Source organism: Phyllostomus hastatus, unplaced genomic scaffold (assembly GCF_019186645.2).
Source record: "Phyllostomus hastatus isolate PE091 unplaced genomic scaffold, TTU_PhHast_1.1 phas_scaffold_21, whole genome shotgun sequence".
NCBI lineage: Eukaryota > Metazoa > Chordata > Mammalia > Chiroptera > Phyllostomidae > Phyllostomus > Phyllostomus hastatus.
In genome coordinates, this window is record NW_025334017.1 from 38,801,856 (window position 1) to 38,814,545 (window position 12,690).

The following is a 12,690-nucleotide window of genomic DNA, read 5'->3' on the forward strand; positions in this document are numbered from 1 at the left end:
GCCCAGAGGTACGGGTGTGGGGTTGGCTCTGCGGAAGCCCTTTAGGGCCTCAAACTCTTGCACTCTTTGAAGTCAGCTACGGCTCCTTCTCAAGTCATTCCTATCATCGCCTGCTCTTGGGCCTGCTAAGGTCACATTTTGGGGAAAGTGGGTTGTCCAACAACAGCAATGCAAACTCAAGCGCCTATTTTAATTCATCCAGAGAGTGACGATGGGAGACGGAGGACTTGGGCAGGGGGCGGTTGGTTACTCTAGTACCCTTGGCCTCTACCTCGTGGTCCGGCCCCGGGAGTGTAGGGGGCGGGGCAGGAGGCCAACCCGGAGCCCCGCCCCCTGCACTCCGGCATCGCGCCAGCGAGCGGAAGTGACGTGACCCAAAGCCATTTCCGGCGGGGCGAAACTAGGAAGAAACTTGAAGCTGTTGTGGCTTCCCTGCAACCTGTGTTCGCTGCTCCTGTACCCCGTGGCCCGGGACGCGCCGAGCCGTCGGGAGCCCTGGCCATGGGGCTGTCCGGCCCGTCGGCAGCGTGAGGCGCGGGGCCTCCCGTGGGCTCCCCTGACAGGCGGCGGCGGGCGGGCGGGCGGGAGGCGTCGTTCCAGCCGCGGTCGTGGGCGCCGCCGCCGGCCCGGGCTGCGGGCATCATGAACATAGACGTGGAGTTCCACATCCGGCACAACTACCCCTGGAGCAAGTTGCCGGCCAACGTGAAGCAGGTAAGGCCGCAACCTGGAGCCGGGGCCCCGTCCCCGCCTCCCGCCGTCACCTGCTGGCTGCGCCCGCGGGGCCGGGGCTGGTTCCTCTCCGCTGTCTCCCTCCCTCCCCCTAGCTGGGGTCTCGGGAAACCCGACCCTCAGCCCAGGGATATGGAGGGGACTGCTCTGGGGCCTCCGAGGCAGGATGGAGCCGTGGCTAAAAAGGATGGGATGTTACCATACACTGGACTCCCTGGCGCCTTTGCCCGAAGCCTCCATTCAGCCCTGCACTGGGCTAGGCGCCTGCGAAACGGAGATGTAGCACACTGACCTCCAGAACTCCGGGATGGTGGAGAGGGACGAGAAGCAAAAGAGTATGTTACAGGTGACAGCAGCTCTTGCGTCCCTGGGTTGTCGTGTGTGTGGGCGCACAGAGGAGGAAGTAAGGCACTGTCCAGGGAGTGTCGCGAGGATGTGTACAGGAGGCCTTTACACTGGGTCTTAAGGACGAATGAGAGATAAGAGGGGATAACGATTTTCCAGGGAGAAGGAAAGGCCTTTGAAAAGGCTCGGACGAGTGGAAGCGCATTTCTAGAGGAGTTGGGAGGTGTAGACGCAGCGACCTGTTTGGGGCTGGGGCTTCGTGAGTGCGTGGGGGTCGGCAGCAGGGGAGGCTGAAAAAGCAGAGCCAGATTTTGAAGGGGCTTTGCACTTGGCGATGGACGTTGTCCTCATGACAAGATAGGTTTGTCAGACGTTTCAACAGAAGTGATTTGCGGTTGTTGAGAGGTAACTCTCAAATGCTTGAGTTTAATTTTACTCAGTCATTTAACACAGTTATTGAACACCTGCTGGGTGCAGTGTCTTGTACAAGACAGACCCTTTCTTCATGGAGCCTGCATTTTAGTGAAGAAAGATAGTGAGTAAACATGTACCATGGCAGGTGGTGTAAAAGCATATGAAGGTGGTGGTACTGGCTACATGGGGGGCACCGTTTGTTTCTCTGATCATAGACAGACCTTCAGGTTCCTCCCATTGTGCTTGGCTGAGAGTGAAATTCCGTTTTCCACTGGTGCTGGGCAGTTATATTTGGGAATTTGGGGTGGCGGTGGTGTAAGGATATTACTCTCATCTCCTCTCCCAACTTGGGGACTGAGTTGTAGGAAATGAAAAATTTAAGGTTTGGCAGTGCATCGTGTAGCAGAGAAAATGTCTTCGCTTTAGGATTTCAAGAAAACAGGACAGTAGGAAGATAAATGTAAGAAACTCAGAATTCTTGGTTGTCAGTGGCTGCCCACGTGGCATTTTATCTTGACGTGGAAAAAGAAAAAGAGCCTCCACCTGAGGGAGTAAGTTTCTTTTGTTAAGTGTGAATGGAGGCTTTGGTGGACCCTTGGTTTGTGGCATATCTGAGCACAGCTGGGAGAACCACAGTCCTTTTCTTTGTTTCCATTTTTTTCCCTCTGCTCCTCCTTGCACAAAGCTAAATGTAGCATGATGGAAGAAAGCTGGATGATTCGATTACGTCTGACATGAATGACTGACCTTTATTACTAGTAGAAATATTTCTAAACCTTAGTCATGGCTATTAAAAGTAATCACAGAGCAGTTAAAATTAGGTACAAATGTGACATTAAATTTTAAAAAATTGGTAAGATCACTTAAAGAGACAGCATTGGATCTAGAGGAAACCCTTTAAAGGTTTCACAGAAAGCCTTAATATTTTGAATCCCCTAAATATCTTCAGTACTTCCCTAGCTTTGGTGCTCCATAGTGACTGGTAGAATAGTTTCTCTACAATGAATTTTAGCCCTAACTACTCGTAATGTTAAAATGGGTAAAAATAACAGAAGCACATACATTTCCACAGTAGTGTGAGTTGGTTTAACCTGCGATAAATAATCTGGTTGCAGGAAGAAAGATTTTTAGTTTTTTCACATCGTCTCTTTTTCCTTAAAACAGCAGCCACCAGTGGTTCCAGGCATTTGCCAGTTTATGTAGATGGGTGTTTCATCTGTTTTGCGGGAAGATTGCCTTGGGCAGAGGATGTGTATGGGCATTTACCTTGGCTTTCCAAAACCTATGAGTAAGAACTATAATAATTGAAACCTCTGATCTTTATGTCATTAGTCTCCTAAGATGTCTAATTTTATTTTATAGCACGTTTGAAAGATCAGACCTAGTAATTAGAAGGGGGTCTGCAGTCACATGTTAAATCAAGTTTATGGTAACACATTGGATGTAATGTTGACTGTAATCAGGCAGGCGTGTTCTTGGCTTTCACGAGAGCCCAGCTTGGAGCTTAAAACATTACGTGCACAGCTAGGAAGCGTTTTGATTATTAAAATATATTGGAATTCTAAAATGGTTTAAATGTTTTCTAAGAGAACATAAGATGATGTTTTAAAGAAGTAATCTTAAATTTAGAGATGTATGTTTGAAATGTGCATTCTCCAAAAATCTTCATCATATCCTTCAGCTATAAATAATTATCAGACAGGGCTCTGTCCTCAGTTGCCGTTTTTCAATTTAAATAAATGTAGGTGTGAGAAACCATCCATCCATTTAACCAATACTCATAAATTGGGGACAGTCAAGAGGAAAATCTTTATGAGTAGAACTTAGCACTGTGTTAACCTATGTGAAATTATGCTCTCAAACAGCTCTTTTATTTAATATTAAATACTTTAGATAATTTTATTAAGTCCTTTTAGAAGGTTAGACTGAAAATAAACATATTGAAATTTTGCTCTAAAACTATAGCAGAAAGTATAATATTTAAGAAAGTTTTCTTTATTCAGTTCTGGGAATTAGAGAATTCAGGGTAAAATTAGGGGTTGTGGTCTTGTAATTTTATGGAGGGGGGGTACTATAGTTTAGAAGCTAAATCTGTTTGAATCTATTTAAATCTATTTGAAATTTTTTTAGAGTCTTGGAAATGCGCAGAGAGAATACGAAAAGCAGGTTGTCCTGTACAGTATCCGCAATCAGCTGCGGTACAGAAATAACCTGGGTGAGTAGAGATGCGTTTGCATCGGGGTGGAATCGACTGTTGCTGAATTACCATCTTCATAACTCTCTCTTCAGGACATAAGTTGTAGTTCTGAAATTATTCCACGTACAGACTTTTAAGAAACTATACTGGCCTGTCCCACCTAACAATTTGCATTAGCAAATAGAGTTTTCTTTTGAGAGTATTGTCAATGGATTTGTTTTATGTATAGAATGTTGATCTTGATTCAAATGCCCTCTTTTTACTTTAGATAAGAAACTATGCCAGAAAAGAAGTACATTAGTTCTTAATAATTTTTGACTTTGAGTTTTGTTTCTGTCTCCACAGATTTTCCAAATAATATAACTTTAGCGAGAACTCTTTCTTTGATAATTGGAACAATTTTTAAACATAGTTAGGGTCATGTTTTAATGTTTGCTTTTTTTTTTTTTTCCCTCAGGCTACTTTGATTAGTCTATTCCCTTGTCCTTCTAGTCTTCCCTCCCATTTGCTACTTTTTTAAACGTAGTATTTCAGACATAGGCATTTTTTAAAAATTTATTCCATGGAAGTCAGATGTCTTTTTACATTTAAATCACAAAAACCAACAGATACTTTTTAAAAATAGACTTGATTTTATAGAAAACTGCCATTCAGTTTGGCTATCTTGCAAAGTGACATAGTAAGGGTTGAATGTTTTATACCTTTTTGAGATACATTTTATGCTCACTTTGCTTTTGATTTGGTAAGAATTATTTCTCTACTCATCTGTCCAAAGTACTTACATCTTTTGAAGTCTGTTTCTTATGGTATAATTGTTTTTTCCCATTTAGATTACTTTATTCATTCTCTTCCAATCTATATACTTCTAAATTAACTATTGGGTTGTAAAGTGTTTCTGATTGCATTTATAACTACATGCAAGGATAAGACACCTAAAAAAAAACTGGTGAATTTCTTTCTTTTCCCCAGTTAAACACATCAAGAGAGATGAGCGCAAATACTATGAGGAGCTACTAAAGTATAGTCGAGACCATCTCATGCTGTACCCTTACCATTTATCGGATATTATGGTCAAGGGCCTGAGGATAACACCATTTTCCTATTACATTGGGATTATGGAGGTGAGTTTGCCGCAGACCTGAACCAGGAGGAATGGGATGGGACTACATGTCAGGGACGCTTTGCAGATGATGGTCAGCTCTGCCGCTCTCAGCTTCACTGTTTCTGAGTTTACAGTGTAAAAGGGCCTGGTGGTTACAAGCTAACGGTTCTAGCCACACTTGTACAAATAGTTGTCATTGTCAACATTTTCACAGTGGAAACATATCTTTTTAATCCGTGTTCTTGAAAGCCTTGTTTACCTCGTGCTGTTTTCACATTAATCAGTCATTTATGTTAGCAGAGTTTGTGTAACATTTATTGCTTTTAATGCGTGATTGAGGTTAAAATTGTGGGTTACAGAACTGAACGTTAAGCTCAGAGAAACTTAATGTACTTAGCTGTTTACTAACTGTAGCGACAATAAATGATGGCATAGACCAAGCATTCAGTGTCAGAAAAAGAGAGCTGCTTTGGAAGCCCTGGCTGCTAATCTTTCTGTAATTATTAACTTCCAGGTGTTTTGCCAAAGGCAGTTTTTTGTCCTTTGTTGAATACGAGTAAATACCAGTTACATACTTTTCAAAGCTGAGATCTATGTAGAGATTGGCAGTATTTATCTAATGTTTATTTGCTGCTTAAATTATATTTGAGTCTACCATTTGGTGCTCACCGGCCACTTTAAGAACAGGGAGAGCCCAGAACTGAAGGAGGCGGGGCCCTGTACTAGCAGTGCTGTTGGCTCCCTGTGTGGTGTGGCTCCCTCCATGAGAGTTCCCTGTGCTTATCTCCTCAAGCCCCTTACTCACAGGCACTCCTGCAGTCCTCTGTCTCCCGTGCCCCTCTTTTGGAGGAAATGCAAAGTAAGTGTGAGATGTGACAGAAAGCTCCTAGGCTCCTGTCCGTCTCTTTCCTGAGACGCAGAGTAGCATGGTGCAGGTGGCTGCTGATCAGTGAGTAGAAGAGTTGTTGCTGTCTCTTTGACTGTTTTTCTGGTGGTGTCCGCAGGTTTGGGGGAGATAATAGAGGGAGGTTGTGTCCCATTTGCCAGCTTTCAGCTATGTCCACATGCTGTCTGGTTTCTGTTCTTACACCATTGGGTATAGCTTTGGGGTTGAAAATGGGTCATATCTCCCCAGTAAACAGTTGGTTTACTATTGGAAAAAAAAAAACAGATGGGAGTTGGAAGAAGCTGGATACTGAATTTAACTCTGTAGCTGATGGGGACTCGTAGGAGCAAAGATGACTAAGTGGTCAGACACTTTGTTGGCAGTGCCTGTCTTAGGTGTGTGCTGATGGAGCTGCGACCCATTGTTGGGCCTTTCCCCGGGGCGAGAGTCTAGGGTCAGGTGTGACGCATGGAGAGGCTGGGATCCTGAGCTCTCACGGAGATATTCCTTACATAGTTTCCACAGGGCAGCAGTTGCAGGTCAGCGGTCTGCGATTCATAGACAGTGCTAGGAGCAACCGCGCCCTCAACGTCCGATCTTCAGTTACAAGGTTGAGACCACATGTTAACTGCCACAATGTGGCTTGCGTGCTTTAGGTTACTAAACTGATCTCAGTGCTTCATGTAATAATTATTGTTCCTCTGTTTGGCTTAGAAATATATATATATTTACACATATTTTCTCTAAAGACACTTTGCACTTAAAAATTTGTATTTTTTTCTTTTAAAAAGGACATTATGAACAGTGAGAAAAGTTATGATTCACTGCCCAATTTTACTGCTGCTGACTGTAAGTATTCAGTTATGCCAAAGGAGGTGATGTTTGTGTGTCTTTGTGCATGCATGCTGTTGTGTCACTATTGTAATGTGTGTTTGTGCCTGAAACACGTGAAAGACGGGAATAGCAAGCGTCATTGTTGACGGAATTTTATAGGTGATGCAAATCAAGTGTAAGATCTAGTCTAAATGTCTTAAGAGGAATGTTTCAGAGTGTTAGAATCAGAAAAATGAAACTAGCCTATGTATTTCTAAAGCATGGAGTTTTTTCTGATACTTGGGCTATGTTGTGTAACAAGTGAGGGAAGAAGACTTGTGTACGATATTTTTACAGCATGATATACACTTGTGACTAACATAATTTGCTAGTGTTATGATTATTTTATGCTTATTTGAAATGTGACATAGTTCTGTTATATAAGAAGAAACTTGCTGAGAAGTACACTTTGGCTTCCTGAAATTGGAAGGACTTCTGCTTTTCAAAAATAAAGTGTCAGCCTGAGTTCATCTCTCTCTTTCATTATCTTGTATATTTTATTTGAAGAATTCTTTTTAATTTGATGTTGCCAACCAATAATCGAAAGATGAACAAAAGCCAAGAGTTTTTTTCCTAAAAGACCACAGGTGTGCTGCCATTTCAAGAGGTATTAGAAGTTTTTAAAGGAAAGTCTCTTTCTTTCAGGTCTAAGGCTTCTTGGCATAGGAAGGAACCAGTACATTGACCTAATGAATCAGTGCAGGTCGTCAAAAGTAAGTCAGTCCCTCCCTCTCTTTCTCGTGTGTCGTCCTCCTCAGCACAGGCTGACTTTTAGTGTTAGAGACAACTGTAATTTTTCTGGTCACGTAAAATATAGTTAATACAGAAACCGTACAGAAAATCCTCAGTATTCTCTAGGCTATGGTTTAGGTGATTATTTAATTAAAACAGTTGAAGGCATAAAACATGTAGCTTCTTTTTAAAAATTGATTTTGTTCTGCTGGTCTTTTTTCTTGCTCATTCCATTCCCTGGGTTTATTTAGTGAGTGAAACGAGTACACTTTTCCAAAAGCAGGATGTTCCAAAAACATCCTGGGTTTGATTTTAGTTTCTGGGTTTAGATCCAAATTTAATGATTAGTCTTTTTATGTAACTTACTTTGAAGCAATTTGAGTAGGGTCTTCTCCATCCTCAAATTTAGAAAGGTATTAGCCCGTTAGAAACAGTCTTCTTATAGGGTTGAGAAAAAAGAAAGTAGTAAATTTAGACTAATTGCCCGTTGTACTGTTGCAGAAATTTTTCAGAAGGAAAACAGCCCGTGATCTTCTCCCAGTGAAGCCGGTGGACATCGCCATAGAGGCATGGTGGGTGGTGCAGGCTGGATATATCATGGAAGATGACATAAAGGTAGTTATCTGGAAAAGGGTTTTTATTTTAAAGATTACTGTAAATTATAGTTCTCTAAGTGTTATTAAAAAGTAACACTATTTGGTTTTCTTGAAGAACATTAAACAAATTCAAAATACAGGATGATCTTAGTAGGCTGAAATATTGGTGGGCTCCCAAGATGCTCTTGAATAATGAGGGGGACTCGGCTTGGTTCCTGCACAGTCCCCTGGGGATTGTAACCAGACAGCAGTTTCGGGAAGGTGGGTGTGATGCTGCAGCCACCGGCAGTCGTGTCGGCCGGCCCTTACAAGCACCTGCTGTGTGCTAGGTGTGCCTGGCACCGTTCCAGCGCTTCTTTGCTGTCTCCTTTGCTGTCTGCTCAGAGCAGCCCCTGAGGTGTGTATGCTTTGTACCCCGTTTCACATCTCAGGAAAGTGAGCCCAGAGAAAGGACGCGATGGCTCAAGGCACAGTGGTAGGAAAGGGCCAGGACTTGAACCCAGGCAGTTTGCTGTGGAACCCGAGTTCTTAAGTTCTGCGCTGAGTGAACTGCTGTGCTGAAGTGAAAGGTGCTTTGACAAGGTGGTCGTGTCAAAGTGAAGGGCAATGGTATTCCCAGCGGTCGGGCCGCATTTCATGTGCGCCTTTCGCGTTGTAGAAGAGATGTTGGTGTCCGGGGACAGGGTGGGGTGACGGACAGGGGCCTTCAGGACCAGGTCCCGTGTCTGCGGGGCTGAGGGAATGTGAGTGAGCATGTGGGCTTCTTGTTTGTGTTTCATTGTACCCCAGAGGACAGCTACATGAGTGGGAGGCTTAGAAGTTTTGCTTCAGTGTAAGCACTTTCTAGCAGCTACCAGACTGCCCTGAGATAGTGGACTTCTGACTCGTGGCAACCACGTGCAGTTTGAATCCGCTTTATTTTTGAAAGGTTCGGAATCTCAAATGGGTCAGATTTCAGTCCAAAGAAGAGGAAAAGAGACCGGTGTTTATTGTGAACGTTCATTACCACAGGTGCTGTTATTGATGGTTACTTTGTTCTGTAAGTTCTGCTGGCAGCATCTTCCTGCACCTTAGTCGATGCTGATGTGCAGAGCATGTTAGAATTCTGGAGTGAAAAGTGAAAAAAGTATGTAGTTCTGGTTTAAACATGAATAGATTTGAGGAGACATGAATTAGTGAATTTGGACCTAACTTAATTGAAAATATTTTGCTTTTCTTAGATATGCACTTTGTCTGAGAAGTTCGCTATTGATAAGATCATCGATGCAGGCCCTCAGCTCGCTGGATCACTAGATTACAATGTAGTACATAGTAAGTGGTTAGTAGAACTGGTCTTTTTCAACGTAAAAACATGTTTTAAGTCATTAAAATTAGTAGCAACTTTTTATTAATTAGGTAAAAATAGTAATGTTTCCTAGAGGCATGTTATTCTGTGAAATGTGACTGTAGTCCATTGTTTTCCACTGTGGCTGTAATTAGTCACATCCACTAGAAATTTATACAAATGAATCATGAGAAAAATATTGCCGTTTTGAGCATATGAGGGAAGCTCAGATTTGAAAACTTAATTCTTCTGTTTTACTTTTTTGTTTTTCACATGGCATTCAGTTGTATGAATCTTGTTATTTAAAAAAAAAATTTTTATTGTTGTTCAGTTACAGTTGTCCCCATTTTTCCCCATTGCTCTCCCCTGCCCTACTCCCTCCCCTCACTTCCACATTAATCCTTTCCCCCCTTGTCCTTGACCTTGGGTCCTTTATACATGTTCCTTGACTTGACCCTTCCCTTTCTTTTCTCCCATTTACTACAGAAAATCAGGAATCAGTTTTTTAAAAAAAATATAGTGTGCCATCTAAAAGAAGGTACTTTTGTTTCTATAGGTTTATATAACAAAGGGTTTATTTATCTGGATGTACCAATATCCGATGACAGTTGTATAGCAGGTAAGTGTGTGCTAATATTTTTCAGTGTTTTTTTGAATGGTTCTGGGTACTGCTTATCACTTTAGTAAGTTAGACACAAATCATTCCAGGATCTTTGGTGTTAGAATTTTCCAAAGAAGGAAAGACATTCATATTCTCATTACTGTGTAATGTGTTTATGGTGGTTTTACTTAAAGTCCTTATTTTCATTTTTATATTATTTGGTGTGCACACTATATTAAAATAATAGAAACCTGAGTTAAATTCCTCACAATCCTAAATCCAATTATTGTAAGTTTATGTCACTGTTTAGCGCATCACAGTTTTTACATATATTCAGTAATATCACAGAATTGTGTGTTCTCCACGTCCACTGATCTGTGCCTTATATTTCATGTCACTGCCGTCGTTTTTGTTTTCATCTCTTCCTTCCTACTTTACCCTCCAGTTAAATCAAAGTTAAGCCCCTTGTATATTTCCTTCTACACTTAGGGGTATATTAGTTCATTAACTCATCACCTATTGCAGGTCATTTAGATTATTTCCAGTGTTTTGCTACAATAGTGATGTCGTTAGCATTTTTGAACACAGAATGGAGCTTTTTTCTTACCAATTTGTAGAAACACTTGTTATATTTAGGCTAGGTGTTACAAGTATGTATTCCTGCATATCTTTTAGCTGTTTTTCGTGTTTGTGGTATCTTTTACCATACTAAGATATTTAATATTTGTGTAATGAAATAGAAAGTGTCAAAAAGTTCCAGGGAATGGCCTTACTATTAATAACCGACGGGTGGGTGGTAGGGCTCATCGCAGAAACACTCCTTCATATCAGTGTGCGTCATGGCTGGTTATCATGCCCTCGAGTGTCCTGATCTTCCTGTCTGCCTGTGTTGATGATGCTTTCATAAGGCGTTTGGAACCACGTATAGACATGAATTCTGTTTGAAGCTCAGGCATGCTGGTTTTAAAATTTGGAAGTTTTTGACAAGGACTTGATTTCTGGCAGACAGAGGTGGTAGTGGTCTGCTGTCAGCCCTGGAAGATATGAAAGCATTCCTCGGGTCCCCACTCTTACAAACTCACATGGACTCCTCCAGATCCTGAAAAGACTGGTGTTTGAGTAGTTCCTTTCAGTCCATGCTGACAGTTTGGACACTGACTCGTGTTAACACTAAGTTCTGGAGGAAGCAGCAGAGAAGGGCTGAAGGGATGGCTCTTCATTGCAGTGTCCCGTTCCTCCAGGCTCCAGCCTGGCAGGTTCTGGTGGCACAGACAAGAGCCTTGGTATTGTGACTGCCGTCTCCACGTGGCCTCCGGCTGGTCCCCAGATTGGCATAACCCTTGAAAGGGGAGCAGTCTGATAACATGGAAGCCGTCAGATTCCTCCCAAAAGCCACCTGACGGCGATTTCAAAGGAAGCAGCTCCAATGTGCTTCCACAGAAAACAAGTCCTGTGGGTGGTGGAACAAACAGATGTGGGGAGAGAAATACTTTGGAGAGAATAATCATGGAAGGGCCTGTTATTAAATAAAATACATTTAGTCCACCATCATCATACTTGACGCTTTACTTTTTATGTGTACTCTTTTGTAGCTTCTAGATTTCTATTTTACTTGGATAGAGTTTTTCCAGGACATACAAATAGTCTAAAATTTCTTTAAAACTTTAATCATACTTATTGAAAACTGTGGTGTTGAACTTATTTTCACATTTGATGGGAAATAAGGGCCCAATTTGGATAACCAGCAGCGTCTGGATAAATGGTAGCGCGTTTTTCCAGTAACTCGTCACCACTGAACAGAATTCTGCACGGCTCTGTCATCCATGCAGTTTCTCTCCATTTGGATTAGTTCTCATATCCTTTTTTCTTCATGTGCGTTTTTGAACTCACATGGACTTTACACCAGTGAAGTTACTACAGTGACTTAGAGTAATCTTTAATGTTGGCTGCAGCCAGGCCTGCCCTGTGTCTTTTCTTTATAACTTTCCTGGCTATTCCTAGCTGTTTCTTCATGTTCACTTATTTTTATGATGATTTTTTGAGTAGGCAATAATTATGATATAAAATTCTAAATTCACAAAAGAGTATAAAAACCCCTGTCCCTGCCCCTAGCCAACCGATTTTTCTCACAGCACCTACTGTTAGGGTTTTTGTATATTCTTCCCAAAGTGTACTAAGCTCATGGGCACATGTAAAGGGCCTGGCAGTAGTCTCTCACTTGGTAAGTGTTCAGTAAGTGTTTGTTATTACTAATTATTACACAACTGATAGTGTAGGAAAAGGGTTAAATACATCAAATACGGGAATTATAAAATATTTCTGGAAAGAGACCTTTGATCATTAAAAGTATGTGGATGACTGGAAATACGGGAGCACAAGCTCAGAGAATGATGTGATCCAGATACGAAGTGAAGAACCAGTCCTGTCTTGTACGTTGTGGTTTTTCATGGTGTCTTCCTGCTCACGATTTTATCTTACTTCTCCCTGTTGGGAGCAATACAGGTTTGGGATGCAGCTGGATGGTATTAGGGTCTAGGACACGGGTCTAGGACACGGGCATTCTGCTGTGGCTACCAGGGGCGTCCAGCCTTTTGGTGTCTCTGGGACTCACTGGAAGAAGAAGAGTTGTCTTGGGCCACACATTAAATACACAGAAACAGTAACAAAAACCGATGAGCAAAAAAAAAGAATGAAAGAAAATTTATGATTTTGTGTTGGGCCATATTTATAGCCATTCTGGGCTGCACACGGCCCACAGCCCGTGAGTTGGATGCCCAAACACTCTGCCTTCTCAGAATTTTTTCAAGGGAAATGTGCCCAGAGTGCGTAAGGCAGAGGAAGGCGCAGTACCTCTGTTTTTGTCTGGGCAGAGTGCTCTATTAAATTGG

General features: G+C 42.2%; 1 protein-coding gene across 3 annotated transcripts in view; it reads left to right on the forward strand.

Moving 5' to 3' along the window:
• Positions 1-396: 396 nt before the first annotated feature.
• FAM91A1 (family with sequence similarity 91 member A1) overlaps positions 397-12,690 on the forward strand; it is a 41,208-nt gene continuing 28,914 nt past the window's right edge. The window contains exons 1-9 of one of the 3 annotated variants that reach the window (XM_045861061.1): positions 397-714; positions 2,656-2,779; positions 3,622-3,706; positions 4,658-4,809; positions 6,468-6,525; positions 7,195-7,262; positions 7,783-7,896; positions 9,098-9,188; positions 9,758-9,820. In XM_045861061.1, coding sequence (XP_045717017.1) covers positions 4,726-4,809; positions 6,468-6,525; positions 7,195-7,262; positions 7,783-7,896; positions 9,098-9,188; positions 9,758-9,820 — 478 coding nt within the window. In that variant the 5' untranslated portion in view covers positions 397-714; positions 2,656-2,779; positions 3,622-3,706; positions 4,658-4,725. Of the gene's footprint in view, positions 715-2,655; positions 2,780-3,621; positions 3,707-4,657; positions 4,810-5,553; positions 5,650-6,467; positions 6,526-7,194; positions 7,263-7,782; positions 7,897-9,097; positions 9,189-9,757; positions 9,821-12,690 lie in introns of those variants that run through there. The other 2 variants (XM_045861059.1, XM_045861060.1) reach the window with 2 other exon arrangements.